This window comes from Talpa occidentalis, unplaced genomic scaffold (assembly GCF_014898055.3).
Source record: "Talpa occidentalis isolate TD23 unplaced genomic scaffold, MPIMG_talOcc4v2.1 talOcc4.7, whole genome shotgun sequence".
Taxonomy (NCBI): domain Eukaryota; kingdom Metazoa; phylum Chordata; class Mammalia; order Eulipotyphla; family Talpidae; genus Talpa; species Talpa occidentalis.
This window is the reverse complement of record NW_023605083.1, coordinates 107,463,988-107,480,239: the sequence shown is the minus strand read 5'-3', so window position 1 is coordinate 107,480,239 and position 16,252 is coordinate 107,463,988. Positions and strand designations below refer to the sequence as shown.

Genomic DNA, 16,252 nt, shown 5'->3' with positions numbered 1-16,252 from the left:
ACAAACTGTTTGCATGACCAAGAGTGGATAATTGGAGTGGCAAGACTAAATGTGGGCTTTTTTTATCTAAAATGTGATAAAATGTTAATAATTGCAGTAGGTGACAGACTATGGGAAGAATTTATTTTCCCACTCTACCTTTCTCAGGGAATGTTTTGCAATATAAAAAGTTGGAACAGGGCTTCCCTAGTGGTGCAAAGGGTTAAGTCTCAGCACTATCAAGCTATCCCAGCCACTGCAGCAGAAGTTCGATCCCTGACAAGAGAGCTAACCTACATGGCGCAGCAGACCTCTCCTGTCTTGCCTGCTGCTCCCCTCAGCAATGTATTTCAGTCAATCCGCCTGTTCTGTTCTCTACTCTGCCTCTGGTGAACACTCTTTCCACCCCCCATACACACACCTCTGGCCTAAACCCCAGACCTTGTATGCATAAACCCTGGTGGCGCAGCAGTTGAGCGCTGGGTTGCGAGGCTGCCCACACCTCTGCAGCGCCAGTTCGATCCCCAGCCACCAGCGAGGGTCCCACAAAAAAAATTTTAAAAAAATTTAAAAAAATAAAAAAATAAATCTTTAAAAAAAATGATATTCAATGACATAAATGCCAGAAAACTTTCCAGAATTATATAGAGGCAACAATCCAGCGATATAGGAAGTTTGATAACTCTGATACAATAAAAAGGAATTCACACCTAGAGAAACAGCTGAAAACATGTACACCAACTACTAATATATTAAATTAGTATTGAAGGGCTATTTTCAGGGTGAATAAATCAGTGTAGGATAAACTATGTAAGGTCCTGAAATGACAGATGTCCATTTTTTAAACATATAGATACCCCAAAAATACTACAACACATACCATGCCAAAGCCTACATATCTAACACCCACAAAGAATACCTTTTATTTTTCTTTTTAGAGAGAATTACCATGCTTGCCTGCTTTAAAGACTCCTGTGAGTTGTAGAATATTGGAGTTAAAATCAAGACTGCATTAAGACAAATGTAAGGCACTAATACTGTACTAACCAAAAAGTATATGAAAGCAGGTTAAAAAAATAAAATTCAGGTGTTTATACAATATCTTTATAGGAAAAAAATCCATTTCAGACAAAATTTTATAATAAATGTGACAGCATGTGCATAAACCATAGTTTATATGCCCACAAAACCAACACACACGTGTAAACCACTCACTTCTTACCAAAAGAAGGCTACTGTCTGGTCAAATGTGTGGGCTGGTCTTTTTACATGACAGATAATTACATCCTCTTATAAAGAGATGTAAAACTTCTTATACCACCCAGGCATCAATCACATCAACTAGTAAATTTGGGGGATTAATACAATTCTTTTAAAAAATTACAAACTATGGGGAAATAAATCTTACTTAGTAATAAATAAATCTTACTAAGTAAGATTTATTTGAGGCTGAGTTAGCACCAACTACCTCAAGCATAACAATATCCGAGAAACAAAAACCAAACCATAGAGAATCCAATGTGCAGATGGATCTCTACTACTTTTTTTTTTTTTAATAAATAGTTTTTTTTTTTTTATAGAGGCATGTTTTTATTTATTTATTTATTATATTTGTTTGTTTGTTTTGTTTATACATGCACTGGGTACAGTCAGAAGCGCGGGAGGGTGAGAGAATTCACCAGAGCTGGAGCGGGGAGCAGAGCAGGCAGAAGGACCGAAGCACACTGCTGAGGGGAGCAGCGGGTGGCAGGAGAGGTCTGCGCACCATGTGGGATCCTCCTCCGGGGCCGGGGAGCAGCCGGGGATCGAACCGGCGCCACGGAGGCTGTGGGCAGCTTCGCAACCCAGCGCTCAACCGCTGCGCCACCGGGGAGGCCCTGGATCTCTACTACTTTATGGCAAAATATTGCTGAAGAAATCATCCTGTCTCTTCTGTCGTATGAAAATAAAGAATTCCATTAGATTAATAATATTAATTTAAAATTTTACTCTCTAACAGAAAGAAGCACATGAGTGAATTCCATAAAATAGTGACTATTGTAATCATTTCCTCTAAAATTAACTAAAAATATTTTCTGTTCAATACAAATAAAGTTGAAAAGGAAAGAGAGGAATGGGGAAATTACAAACTTAGGACAAGAGCTATGATAAACTATAATGTTATGGGCTAAATGGATTCTTTTTTTTTAAAAAGATTTATTTTTTTTTTTTTATTTGTTTATACAAGCACTGGGTGCAGTCAGAAGCGCAGGAGGGTGAGAGAATTCACCAGAGCCAGAGCGGGGAGCAGAGCAGGCAGAAGGACCAAAGTACACTGCTGAGGGGAGCAGCAGGCGGCAGGAGAGGTCTGCGTGCCATGTGGGACCCTCCTCCGGTGGCCGGGGAGCAGCCGGGGATCGAACCGGCGCTGCAGAGGCTGCTGGCAGCTTCGCAACCCAGCGCTCAACCGCTGCACCACCAGGGAGGCCCCTAAATGGATTCTTAATCATGATGCTAAAGGCACAATGATTAAAAAAAGATTATAATTGGACTTCATTAAAACTTAAATGATGAAAGGTAAGCCAACCACGGATAAAAAATATTTGCAAAGCATATAGCCAACAAAGCACTTAAATTCAAAATATATAAATTATTCTCTAAATTCAACAGTTATAGCAAAAGACAGGACTCAACGTATCATCAAAGAAGACAGAGAGGTTTCAAATAAGCACATGTTAGAGTCCTCATTACTAGCTAATAAGAATTGTGAGTGGTACTATAGAAAATCGTGAAATAAAATTGTAATCCTCAAAAATTGAAATGAAGACTGTAAGGATAGAGGGGAAAAGACATTCTAAAAGAGACTGAGGATATGGAGGATTTGTCAGATGACAGAAAGTGACTTCCAGAGGCCCAGTCAAAACTTTTCCAGAGTTGGGAATGATAGGAAGGGGAATCAATACAAAGATTTGAAAAATTTGACAAGTGAATGCCACATGGAGAGTGTAAGGACAAGAGAGTACCTTTGGGATTCCTAGAGTGATCAAGGTAAATAAAGACAAAAACTTAAGGAATTGAGTTTCCATATTCTCAAGATAGTTGACAACATTAGTGTGAGAGAAAGAAATAGTGATGGCAGGGCCTCCCCAGTGGCGCAGCGGTTGAGCGCTGGGTTGCGAAGCTGCCCGTAGCCTCTGCAGTGCCGGTTCGATCCCCGGCTGCTCCCCGGCCACCGGAGGAGGGTCCCACATGGGGCGCAGACCTCTCCTGCCGCCCGCTGCTCCCCTCAGCAGTGTACTTCGGTCCTTCTGCCTGCTCTGCTCCCCGCTCTGGCTCTGGTGAATTCTCTCAACCTCCCGCGCTTCTGACTGTACCCAGTGCTTGTATAAATAAATAAAATAAATCTTAAAAAAAAAAAAAAGAAATAGTGATGGCAAAATAAATCTGGAGTCAATTCTTCCCTCCTCTCAGTGGTCTAATTTTTGTACTCAGTGCCCAGCATGGAGGCCACAGGGCTCTCTTTTGACACCAGCTGATTTTAGCCCCTTTATCAGTAAAAATTACAAGAAAAAATTAAAGAAGACAACTTTCCTTTTTTTTTTTTTTAAGATTTTATTTATTTATTTATACAAGCACTGGGTACAGTCAGAAGCGCGGGAGGGTGAGAGAATTCACCAGAGCCAGAGCAGGGAGCAGAACAGGCAGAAGGACCGAAGTACACTGCTGAGGGGAGCAGCGGGTGGCAGGAGAGGTCTGCGCACCATGTGGGACCCTCGCCCAGCGGCCGGGGATCGAACCTGTGCTGCAGAGGCTGCGGGCAGCTTTGCAACCCAGCGCTCAAACGCTGCGCTACCCAGAAGGCCCAAGAACACAACTTTCTACCCAAAAAAACTTTCAAGTCCAAAAACATACAGAGAAAAAAGCTCTCCCCCCTTTTAATTTTCACTCTAAACTTTGTTTCTATCTCATTTTTGATATCTACTTCTAACCAAGTAAAGACTGTTTACACTCAGTTTTCTTCCTTACATCTTTTTCCTCTCTACTTAGGACACTGGATACACAAAAAATATAATAATAATAATCCTCATTGCATCTCTTTTCAATGGTAAATGCATATAATAAACTTAAAATACTTATAATAAATAACTCTGAACTCATCACCCAAGATGAGAAGTAAAACATTACCAATAATTTCCATTTGCTTATACATAGATTCCTACATCTTAAATTCTTTCACCCACTACTACCCAGCAAGCCACGCTCCTAAATTTTGTGCTTACCACTCCTTTGCATATACACACATACACAGTTATATTTTTAAAATTAGAAAACTTTAATTCCTTAATTGCTGGATATTGCTGTTACGAAGATCTATACATAGTCACTTGACCTCAAATTAGATTCGTGTGCTCCATGAATGAAAATAATGGAAATTCCAAAATATTCCCAATATAAACCCATATACACATAAAAACCACAACATACAGTAACAGCAACAAGTGGGAAGAATTTAGCAAAACTAGGTTAAACAGTAGGTGCCAGGCAGATACTTCAAATGATAATAACTGAGGTTCAAGCCTCTTGTTATTAAGACTAAAAGCATCATGAAGATAGGGGGAAAAAAAGATGTCATTCTCTGAAAGGCAAGACTCATGGTAGTCCCTTGATGATAGAAACAAGGGAGGGAAAGTGTAGTAAGTCTCTTTTACCTATTCATGATATCAAAAGGAATAAAGGAACCCCTTGATGTTTTTATCATTTTCTTTTTCTGCAACATCTCGCACCAGACAGAAAAAGAACAATGATGCTCTAAAACCTCCTAAAATTCCTCTGTAATGCCTGCAACTTTTAAAAAGGATCTGAAATTTAACTTCCCCAAAAATACATTAAATTTTATACCTGCAAATTTTATCCTATAAACAAAACCCAATCTCAATTTATTTCTTTTCTTTATTTACAAAAATTCATACAGAATTTTATAATGTGTCAGGTGCTGTTCTAAGCAATCTGAAGGAAAACTAGCAATATTTGGAATAAATCAAAATGGTGGACTTCTGTATTAGGCAATAGTGGAACAACAAGGATTAGATTTACCTTCCTGCTGGTAAAACCTAGATAAAAAGAATGAAAAGATAACTTTCAGACAATGAACAACAGACAGCACAGGACAGTAATGCCTGAGACAAGGAAAACAATTTTCCTGAGTTCTGTGAATGCCCCAAAGTACTACTCATTCCTTTAAGATGTGTAAAAATGACTTCTCTTTAGATTAAGATGGAAGAAATGGGCATCCCCGGTGGTGCAGCAGTTGAGCGCTGGGTTGCGAAGCTGCCCGCAGCCTCTGCAGCGCTGGTTCAATCCCAAGCCGCCAGGTGAGGGTCCCACATGGCGCACAGACCTCTCTTGCAGCCCACTGCTCCCCTCAGCAGTGTACTTCATAGGTTTGCCTGTTCTGTTCCCCACACTGGCTCTGGTGAATTCTCTCACCCTCCCACGCTTCTGACTGTACCCAGTGCTTGTATAAATAAATAAATAAATCTTTAAAAAAAAAAAAAAAAAAAAAGATGGCAGAGATGAGCATTCAAGTCACATACCATATGGCCCATAAATCTAATGTATTTCCTATCTGACCTTTCCAGAAAATGTTCACACAACCCTACCTCAGACTAAAAACTGTTCCAGCAATACCAAATAAAAGTCAAATAATTTAACTATATCTGAGAGCAAAGTCTAAAAATATTTCAAGGAATGCAAAATACCAGTCCCGAGCAATATAAAATATACAATGCATGGCATCCACACAAATATTTCAAGGCATGTAGAAAAGCAAAATAACATGGCATAAAACAAGGATATAAAGCAATCATTAGAACACGATGACATTAAAATTGAGATGATAAACATACTCCATCTATTCAAGAAGGCAAAGGAGACTAGAAGCATGTTAAAAAGATATGAGCTATCTCCCCATAAACACATTCACATACCACCTATAAAAACTTAGAAAACATGGTGAGGCAGCAATCAAAACTATTGGAAATTCAAATGGAATAAAAAGGAAAAAAATGGGGCCTCCCCTGGTGGTGCAGCGGTTGAGTGCTGGGCTGCGAGGGTGCACGTAGCCTCTGCAGCACCAGTTTGTTCCCTGGCCACCGGCAAGGGTCCCACCAAAAAAAAAAAAGGAAAAAAATGAACAAAGCATTTATGAGTTATGAAACAGCATCAAGATAAATAAAATACATGGACTTCCTGGTGGTGTAGGGGTTAAAGTTTCAGTGCTATCAAGCTATCTCGACACTGCAGCATGAGTTCGATGCTACCCAAGTAGCTGACCAACATGGCGCAGCAGACCTCTCTTGTCTTGCCCGCTGCTCCCCTCAGCAGTGTCTATCAGTAGATCTGCCTGTTCTGCTTCCCACTCTGTGTCTGGTGAATCCTCTCATCCCTCACACCTCTGGTCTATGCCCCAGTTCTTTGTATGCATAAATAAGTCTTTTAAAAAAGAGAGTGAGGAATAAAATATATGAAGAGAAGGGAAAGAAAATATTTGAATATGGTCAGCAAGACACTGTCAAATGGACATGAACACAAGTCATAAGACAGGAAGCAAATATTTCCACACAAATCAAAGAAAACGAGTATGTATCTTACTTCCAGAAAGTAAGTTTCAGAGCAAGGAATATTATGGGAAATTTCATTAACAATGAATGAATCAATTCATGAGGAGGACTTTAATCATCCTAAATAACTTTGCTCCTCAAAACAGTATCAAAATATGTAAGGCAAAAACTGATGAAATTACCATAATCACAAGCCATTATTATGGAAGATTCCAACAACCCTCTCTATAACTGATAGTATAAACGGACAATATCAGGATATAGTAGAACAAAATAATCATATTCTGGGTCCTTATACAAGTCTCAAGATGCTTAACAAGACTGGAACCAAATAAACTATGTCTTCTGATGATGATGACAGGATTAAACTAGAAAATTATTAACAGAAATATCGAGAAAAATCTCTTAAAACTCAGAAATAAGATACCCTTGTAAATAACTTACAGAATAAGGAGAAAATCACAAAGTAGCCTAGAAATGTGTTGGATTAAATGAAAAAAGAAACAAATATCACGGTTGTGTTGTTTCCACTTTTTGGCTTTAATGAATAATGGTTCTATGTATTCATGTACAAGCTGTAAAGTAGTCATATTTTTTCTTTTCTATTGGTTACAAACAGGAATAGAATTGCTGGGTCACATGGTAACTATATGTTTAATAATTCAAGGAAACTGCAGAGCTATTTTCCAATGACTATTTGATCTTACATTTTCAAAAGCCATGTATGAGAGTTTTAATCAGTCCACATTCTCACACATACTTTCATTACTATCTCTCTTTTGCATATAAGCATCTTAGGGGGACTTCTGACAATGAGAGTAAGGCTTTGTATTTGTTGTCGTTGTTACATAACTATGTCTGGCAAAACTGACCAAGACTTATTTTAAATTGATGCATTTTATTATAAATTATTTCTCAATTTCTATAAAAAGGTGTTTTTTTAAATCTAAAAATCAAATAGGTTTGATTTTTTTAAATGTTTAGTTTAAGTATCATTTAGATTATTATGAGTTTTCATTTTCACACCTAATGATATGTTATGATAAATGAACACAGATTTCCAAGAACACATCGTGTCCAATTCACTAAGACACCCACATTCCTCTTTTTACTTCTACAGTAAAAAGCATTTAAGCTGTACTGATAATTATCAGCAGCTCCATTACAAGTCTGTTTATTTGGGTCAGAATCATTAAGCTCACATGTAATTTAGTTGCTTCATATTACACCTTTGTTTTTATCTGATTTAAGATATCTGTCACTAACCCCTTTGATGTACTTTTAATAGTTTATACCAAGTCCTGTAAAAGGGAACCAACATTTCTTTTTAGAGGGTTGATTTAATTTAGGGTGAGCGTAACTTAAATAGGCTACAGCTGTCTTTATAATATGCCTTATCCTGATTGTTTGAAATTTAAAGTTTACTTACATAGGCTAATGGCTTTCCTATATATTAGTCCCCATATTAACTATTTTCATTGTTTTTCATGCTTAGATTAAACAACCAAGAATTTCAAAAACAATATGAAAATACTAAGACACCTGAAGATATTTTAGGCCTTTACGATGAAAAAAATATAGCTAAACAGAATTATTTTTTACATACCTAAATAAATACCCAGCTATTTGATTTCTGCAGTTAGATAGGTACCAGAAACATTAGGAATTAATAAAAATATATCCTGATGATTATGAAAGTAACATACTATGAGACAGTGAGGCCTGAGTGAATAGGGGGTAAACTTTAAAGTGAAAAGTCCAGCTCTATCACTTATGAACTATTTGTCTTTATGCCAGGCACTTAGCTTCTGAACTTTAAGTCTATAAAACAGAAAAACAGTTTTCTATAAAACAGAAAATCAGTACTCTTGTTTTATTGGGGGTAAAGTGATAATAATGTATATAATCAACCTAGAATTTCATCTGAAAAATACAATCAAGCACAATTATTTCCTTCATTTTTAAATTTACTTTCTTTTCTATTTAGTATACTTCCCTCTCACTACAGCCCTCATAGAAGGTCCTAACTAAAGGTTTCAAATAGGTATAAACTAAGAATATCCTTCAATCACCTTCTAAAATTCAACATCCTGACATCACCAAAAATTAAAGCAGCAGTTCTTCTAAAACTGACATTCTCCCCTAAAAACACTGTTTCTTTGTCCAAAATCAATAAAGAAACTGAAGTTGAAGAGAACATCCATAAATGCTATAATTCACCTAAAGGGCAGGCTTAGCAAAAATTGGGTAAAAGCCTAAATGACAGCAAAGAGTGAAGGCCTCAATGATTAGCATTAGATGATATGAAAAAATTCACAAGACAAACTGAGAAGTAATTAGAGCAGTAAAACATTGGGGAAGGCCTAAATCTCATAGTTTGTCCATTGAAATGTCAATAAGTCTGTTTTCTGTTTGTAATACACTGGGGGTGAGTAAGCAAATGACTGTTAGGCTACTTTTGGAAGGTTGGTAGGGTTTTGGATGACAAACTGTGTGTGTGTGCATGTATGCTGTATATATGTTGCGTGTGTGTGTGTGTGTGTGTTTACAGAACGTATTTAACATTTAATAACACTGTTATTAAATTTGTACCAAAAAAGATCACAGCATACATACCCTTGTAGAGAATTTACTCACAATTCTGAATTCCTACAAATCTGAACAGTTCAACAGCTCTTTCTTCGAACATGATAAAAACTACATTTAGGGGCCTCCCTGATGGCACAAAGAGTTAAGCACTGCACTATGAAACAGTCCACAGCCTCTGCAGCACAAATTCGATCCCCGGCTGGCCAGAGAGCAACCCACATGGAGAAGCAGACCTCTCCTGTCTCGCCGCTGCTCCCCTCAGCAGTGTATTTCAGTCAGTCTGCCTGTTCTGCTCCTCATTCTGTCTCTGGTGAATCCTCTCAGCCCCCGTACCTCTGGCCTACAACCCAGCTCTTGTATGCATTAAATAAAGTAAATCTTTAAAAAATTAAAAAGTATGAAAACTACAAATAGCTAGATGTATTTTAAGGAAAATATGAGAACTCAATACCTAGAAAGTACACTCTATTTGATAATTTACAAAAAAAAATACACAAATGAGAAAACTCTAAGTTGTTCTCATGTTTGCTTAAAGAAAAATAACTTCAGCCATTCACATCATCAAAAAACAGCAAATGACTTTTTCCAGTATTACTGACTGCATGGGCAGTCTGATGACCACAAGCTTCAGAAAATATCTGGCATTTTCCTCCAATAGGGAAAAACAGGTTAGATAAACTTTTGACATTTTGAGATGTGAAATTGTAAGTTCCTTGCATAGAAGAACTAAAAATAGTAGTAGGTAATAATGAAATAATCTAAAAGAAAGTAGCCGCATTGTCAACCCAGTATTTCAGATGAGTACCAGAAATCTGGCTCATAGCCAGGAGAAAACTATTATTTGCAAGGAATTTACCTTTTGTCAGAATAAAGAGTCTAGCTTATCAGAATCTGCTTTAAAGTATTTTTACACAAAGTTCAGGTATGAGGTACATTGGTCTATTAAGGGTTATGAATAAAGTTAAATTTCATTTCTAAGACTCTGGGGTTCAGGTCCAAGGCCAAATTTATTAGTCTTTCTCCATAAGCCAAAAGGAAACAGCATAAGCACAGGGATAATATAATTCCTAACAGAGTACAAACACTATTAGATTTAAAAAAAAAAAAAAGTTAAACATTTAGTTACTGATAAATAATTTTGAAAAATATTTGATACAAAAGTAGAATTCTAGTTTCTTTTTTGATAAATATTGAATAAACTCATTTTTGAGCACCACTCATCCCACATATTAAGGACCACTCTGCATGGAGTCACAAAGATTTGTAAATCACTGTTCACATGATTCCAGAGAATCACATAATAATCAGGGGTTGACAAGGTATGACAAGAAAATAATGAAAAAGTAAAAACAAAAACTTATAAATTCAGTTCTCACGAAAAATTGATTTAAAATTAGGAAAGAAAATATGGAAAAGATTTTTCTTTACAAGAAACTAAATACAAATGTCCCAAAAAACATCAAATGACAAGACAAATGGCAAACCGTACATGAACATCTATCTGTAATATAATATCACTAATAATCTTTACAAAGATTACAAAAAAGCATTTAATTTGCACTTAATTGTGCATTAACTATTTTTTGGAGATATAATTTGATTGCCCTAATAGTCATCTGTTTAAGTATACATTTTAGTGGTTTTTAGTATTTTGTCAGGCATGTGCAACTATCACCACTATTTTATTCCAAAACATTTTCATTACTCTGTAAAGAAACCCTATACCTGGTGACATGGCATCTTCATTCCCACCTTTCCCTTATCGCTGGGCAATATATTTTATAGCAAAGATTTTTCTGAAAGTGCCTACTTTACCTTGAATTAAATTCTAGAAAGTGCTCTGAAAGATAACTAGTTTTAGTATAAGAATATGAATTAATTCAGCATAACTTTCTAAAAGAACATTGTATTTAAAAAATAGTAAAGCAGGTCTAAGTTCACACATAAAGTGATCAATTATTGACAGTGACCATGAAGCAGGAACACAAACTATATTGATACATTAAATGCCCACTAAATACAATGATAGCCTTCAATGTGATAAGAAAGATCCAAATCCTTCAGATTTTGACATTGAGTGAAAGTATCTTTGCTTTCTTATAGGTCATAGCTTTCTCAAGAGATGAAGCCATGTAGGATCAAGCCACCTTGTATTATTGACACCTTGTATCTAGCACTCAGTGAGGCACTCAAGATATGAAAACAGTGCACAAATTTAGTAAGGGGCAAACGAGTAATTAAAATTTAAGGAAAGTTAAGTCCTGTAGGAGCAGGAAGAGTTAGAAGGATAGGAGTGTTCTAAAAGAAAAAAATAACAAATAAAAACGCTTAAGAGAAAAATGACGGATCATTAGAGGAAATGAAAAAAGTTCAGTACAACGATCACAAGGGGGTATTGTTGAGGTGAAGGTGCGGGAGATGAGAGACACCACTTACAGATGATCCCCAATAATGCTGAAAAAACACAGTTTATAAAAGATCTAATAGACTTGTTATGCAGCAGCTCTTACTAATTTTAACAGTTTGTATGTTCCTTTGTATTTTCTATTTATTCCCTTTATTTTCATTGCTATATTGTAATGACTAGGATCTATATTCAATAGTAAATAGAGGTGGAGACAGAACACATCCCACAGAATAGTTTGTAATATATCACTGCTGAGTATCATGCTGGCTATAGATTTTTTCTTTATCTTTACCATATTGAGTATGTTCCTTTCCATTACTAATTTGCTCTCAGATTTTTTTTATCATAAACGGCTTTTGAGTTTTGTCAAAGGAGTTTTACATTTCTGTTGAAATGATCATTTGAGTTTTCTTCTTCATTCTATTACTACAGTGAATTATGCTGACTGATTTTCAAATATTAGCCAACCTTATATTCCTGGAATATCTCTTAATAGTGCTGATGTATCACCTCTTATATATCACTGGATTCTATTTAGTAACATTTACATGTAAATTACACCAAGAAAGAATTTAAAAGATAAAAAGAGAAAAGAATGATAGGAAAAGAGAGATAATTAAAGGAAGGGGAAACGGTCTAAGATATATGAAGGTGAGCATAAGAAAAACATGATAGCAGAACAGAATTAGTTAATAAAAAAGTTAAGCAATTCACATTGAGACAATCTTCCCCCAAAAAGAACAAGAACCTATGTTTAAAAATCTAGGGGGTATAACAGTCAAATAGTACAATGACTACAAATAGAACAAAAAAAATTTGGGAGGGGCCTCCCCGGTGGCACAGCAGGTTGAGAGCAGGGCTGTGAAGCTGTCCGCAGCTTCTGCAGCACCAGTTCAATTCCCAGCCAGCCAGGGAGATTCCCAAATGGTGTGACAGACCTCTCCTGTCTTGCCCACTGCTCCCCTCAGCAGTGTATTTTGGTCTGTCTGCCTGTTCTGCTCCCCACTCTGTCTCTCGGGAATCCTCTTACCCTCCCACATCTCTGGCCTCTACCCCAGTTCTTGTATAAAAATAAATAAATCTTAAAAAAAAAAAAAAAAAAAGAGTATTACAAAAAAAACTTCACAACTTCTGGATAAACTTTAAAAAATATAATACAATTAAAATATTTACATAACTTCTTTTTTAAAAAGACTTTAAAGTATATAAACAAGACTAATACAATTGCACTTTTAGTGTACATGCAAAAACACTGTGAATGGCAAAATGCATTCTTTAGATAAAAGCTCAGATATTAAAAAGTCAGGCATTATTTAGGTATCCAAATAGCAGCTTTTAATTTCAACATTATTTGATGTTTTGAAAACATCTAAAACTTATACAATGTTTAAATTCAAAATTGAGACATTCATTATGAAAGCAAAAATCCAAGGTCAAAAGCCCTAAAGTACACTTTTTACAGAGCTGGAAATGCAGACTCATGTGCAATCAAGATAGTGGTGAAAACCAAGCTCTCCAAGGCACTAAACTTAACTGAGAAGAGTAAAGACAAGAAAACAACATAGACTTGGGAATGCCCACAGCAGAAAACTAAGCCAGAAACATAACAAAAGCAGCACAGTCAACAAGGAAGGGATCTGGGAAGAGTGAAGCCATGAAAACCAAGAGAGAAGAGGGCTTCAAGAAAGCCAGCAAAGTCAGAGGCTAAATCAAGATCAAAGAGAATGAGGATAAATCAAAACCACAGTAGAAAGTGAATGGCCATATTGAATTGGTTAAGATTACCTATTTCCATCTCAACTGACAGAATAAAAGTTTATCTTGAGGGGAGGAGGGGAAGGGCATGGACACTTGGATGAAAACAGACTTTAGTTATCATTCTTGCTGTCTGTTGTAGGAGACCAATAAAAGAGAAACTCTCTGAATGATTTGTTTCTTCTTAAAGGCTACACTCACCAAACTGTGGAGCAGGCAAGATTCTAGCCGCTCGAACAGGGCCATGTCTAACAGAAAATAGCTCCTGTGCTTCCCCACTGATCTGTAAAGACAGAAAAAAGTTCAGTAAATGAAAATGCAAATCAGATTATTATTATATAAAAACAAGATCTAAATTTCATCATAATTTTTGGTCTCAAATATAATACGGGAAATAGACACACATTTATTGATCACACACATAAAGTATATTCATATCTTAAGTTATAAATATCTTTAGAAAATTTTAAGAACATATACTTAATATGAATAGAAAAGTAAATGGTCTATTCTGTAAATTTACAGAAGTATGCTCAGTTCCTGTGTGACTGTCTGTCATTTCAGAGCACAATAACTATGATTGTTAAATTTAGTATTCAGTTTTCCATTTAAGAGAAGAGCAAATATTTTTAATATGCTGAAAATTTAACTGTTGTGGTTACTTTCATTAATATTTTGCAAATGAGAGGGGAAAAAAATACTGCATATGGAAGTGGGATGTGAATGACCTAGATAGCAGTTTTGGTTCTCAAACCAAACAACTAATAAGCTGTTAACCATCTTGAATAAATCCTTTAGCCTTTATAAACCTATTTTTTCTTCTTTTTAAAATATATTTGAATATTATATATATTGAATTTGTAAAACATAATTTGATACACATATATATATCAAAATGATTACTATGATCAAGCTAGTTAATACATCTCCTAAGTTACCTTTTTTTGTAATGAGGTCACCTGAAGTCTACTTAGTATTTTTCCAGTATTCAATACAATACTATTAACTGTAGTCATTCCTGTACACTGTGTCCCTAGACTAATTTATCCTTTACAACAACTTTGTGCCCTTTGACCAATATCTCCCTATTTTCCCCCACCTCCCGAAGACTACATTCTTTTACATTTATAAACAGATAGCAAAGCTGCTGAAGGACTTCAAATAATTTCAATAGTTTGTGAGTAAAAATTAATATGTAAGCATCATTAAATGATATCATTTTTACTAACAATACAGATCAAACAATAATGTATGAATACCCGTTTATTTTGAGTTATATCAGACATATCCTTCAGATATAAACAATATAGCATTCTACTAATCCAAAAGTTCTAAATGGTATGCTAAAATATGTGTCATGTGTAAAAACAACTGCATTCCAAGAGAACAGTTTGCTCAAGGGAACAATTTGCTGCTAATAGAAGTACTGAACAGATTAAATTAGAATTAGTTAAAAAAAAAAAAAGCTTTCCGGATTACTCTAAGTGGTAAAGTAGTTCTCAATATATTTTCATAATTGCCAAGTGTTTGATGAAATACGTAATGTCTCATAGGGAAAATGACAAACATAAAATTCTAAATAGCCAAGAATTTATAACATATGTATTAATGATCAACATTCACCAGAGGAAACATGTTGGTGGTATTTTTTTAATAGGCCTGCCAAACAAGTTAAAAATATTGAGAGTACATATAATTATAAAAGGCTTATGAATCTTCTAATATTAAAGTACAAATCTGCAGAGCTGCCTTTCAAATTAACTACTTTTTAGATCTGCATCTTCTCTACTGAATTTAAAAGCAATGAAGTGTAAATATTAGTTATAAATGTTTTATTACAACAGTGCTTTAAAGATCCATCATATTCATTGTGCCTATAAAAATTATTACATACAACTCAGTGTGTGATACAGATGTCTTTGGCTATTGCAGCAAGTCCCTATATAGATAGCCATTGGGATACAGAAGATGTGAGGAATATTAGGGTCTTCCCCACTGTCTATGCAACAGGAGCACCACCTATCACCAATTAAAAACACAAAAGCTAAAAACTCAGTACAGCAAATAATAAGAATTTATCTTTCTTTTTTTTTTAACACTTTTTTTTTTTTTATTTATAGAGGCATGTTTTTATTTATTTATTTATTTGTTTGTTTGTTTGTTTTGTTTACACATGCACTGGGTACAGTCAGAAGCGCGGGAGGGCGAGAGAATTCACCAGAGCCAGAGCGGGGAGCAGAGCAGGCAGAAGGACCGAAGTACACTGCTGAGGGGAGCAGCGGGCGGCAGGAGAGGTCTGCGCGCCGTGTGGGACCCTCCTCCGGTGGCCGGGGAGCAGCCGGGGATCGAACCCGCTGCGCCGCAGAGGTCGCCGGCAGCTTCGCAACCCAGCGCTCAACCGCTGCGCCACCGGGGAGGCCCAAGAATTTATCTTTCTACAAATTCTTTTGTGAACACTAATTTTCTAAATTAAAACCATAGCCACTATAATACTATAGCTCTTAAGTCTACATTTTATTATGGAACATGATTGTCTCTAAATTTTAAATTTAGAAAAAGTTTAAATGGTCATTTGCTCAACTTCCCACCCAATACAGTAAACACACATTCGCTAAAATTCAAAATTACAATACCTTTGTTTTTAACCACATTTACACTAAAGGGTATATCACTACTGTAATCCCATTATGTTGGATATGTGATCTCCATTAAAACTGTCAATTATTTAATTTTGAAAATAATTTGTTAGGGAATAGATAATATTCTTCAACACGTATACTACTATTAACACTGAAATGAAAAACAAATTACAAAAATACTGTAGAACTTGCACTGAAATAATTCAGAGAAATGAAAAAACACTTCTCATTCTTAAGAAAAGAAGGTTTATACAAATATAACCAACACAGGTTTATACCTGTAA

At 35.8% G+C, this 16,252-nt stretch overlaps 1 protein-coding gene across 1 annotated transcript in view; it reads right to left on the bottom strand.

Annotated features, from left to right (window-relative positions):
• Positions 1-16,252, bottom strand: part of BCAS3 (BCAS3 microtubule associated cell migration factor) — a 557,971-nt gene that overhangs the window by 429,711 nt on the left and 112,008 nt on the right. Inside the window, exon 7 of the mRNA XM_037494441.2 lies at positions 13,531-13,612. Within this exon, the coding sequence (XP_037350338.2) occupies positions 13,531-13,612 (82 nt within the window). The remainder of the gene's footprint in view (positions 1-13,530; positions 13,613-16,252) is intronic.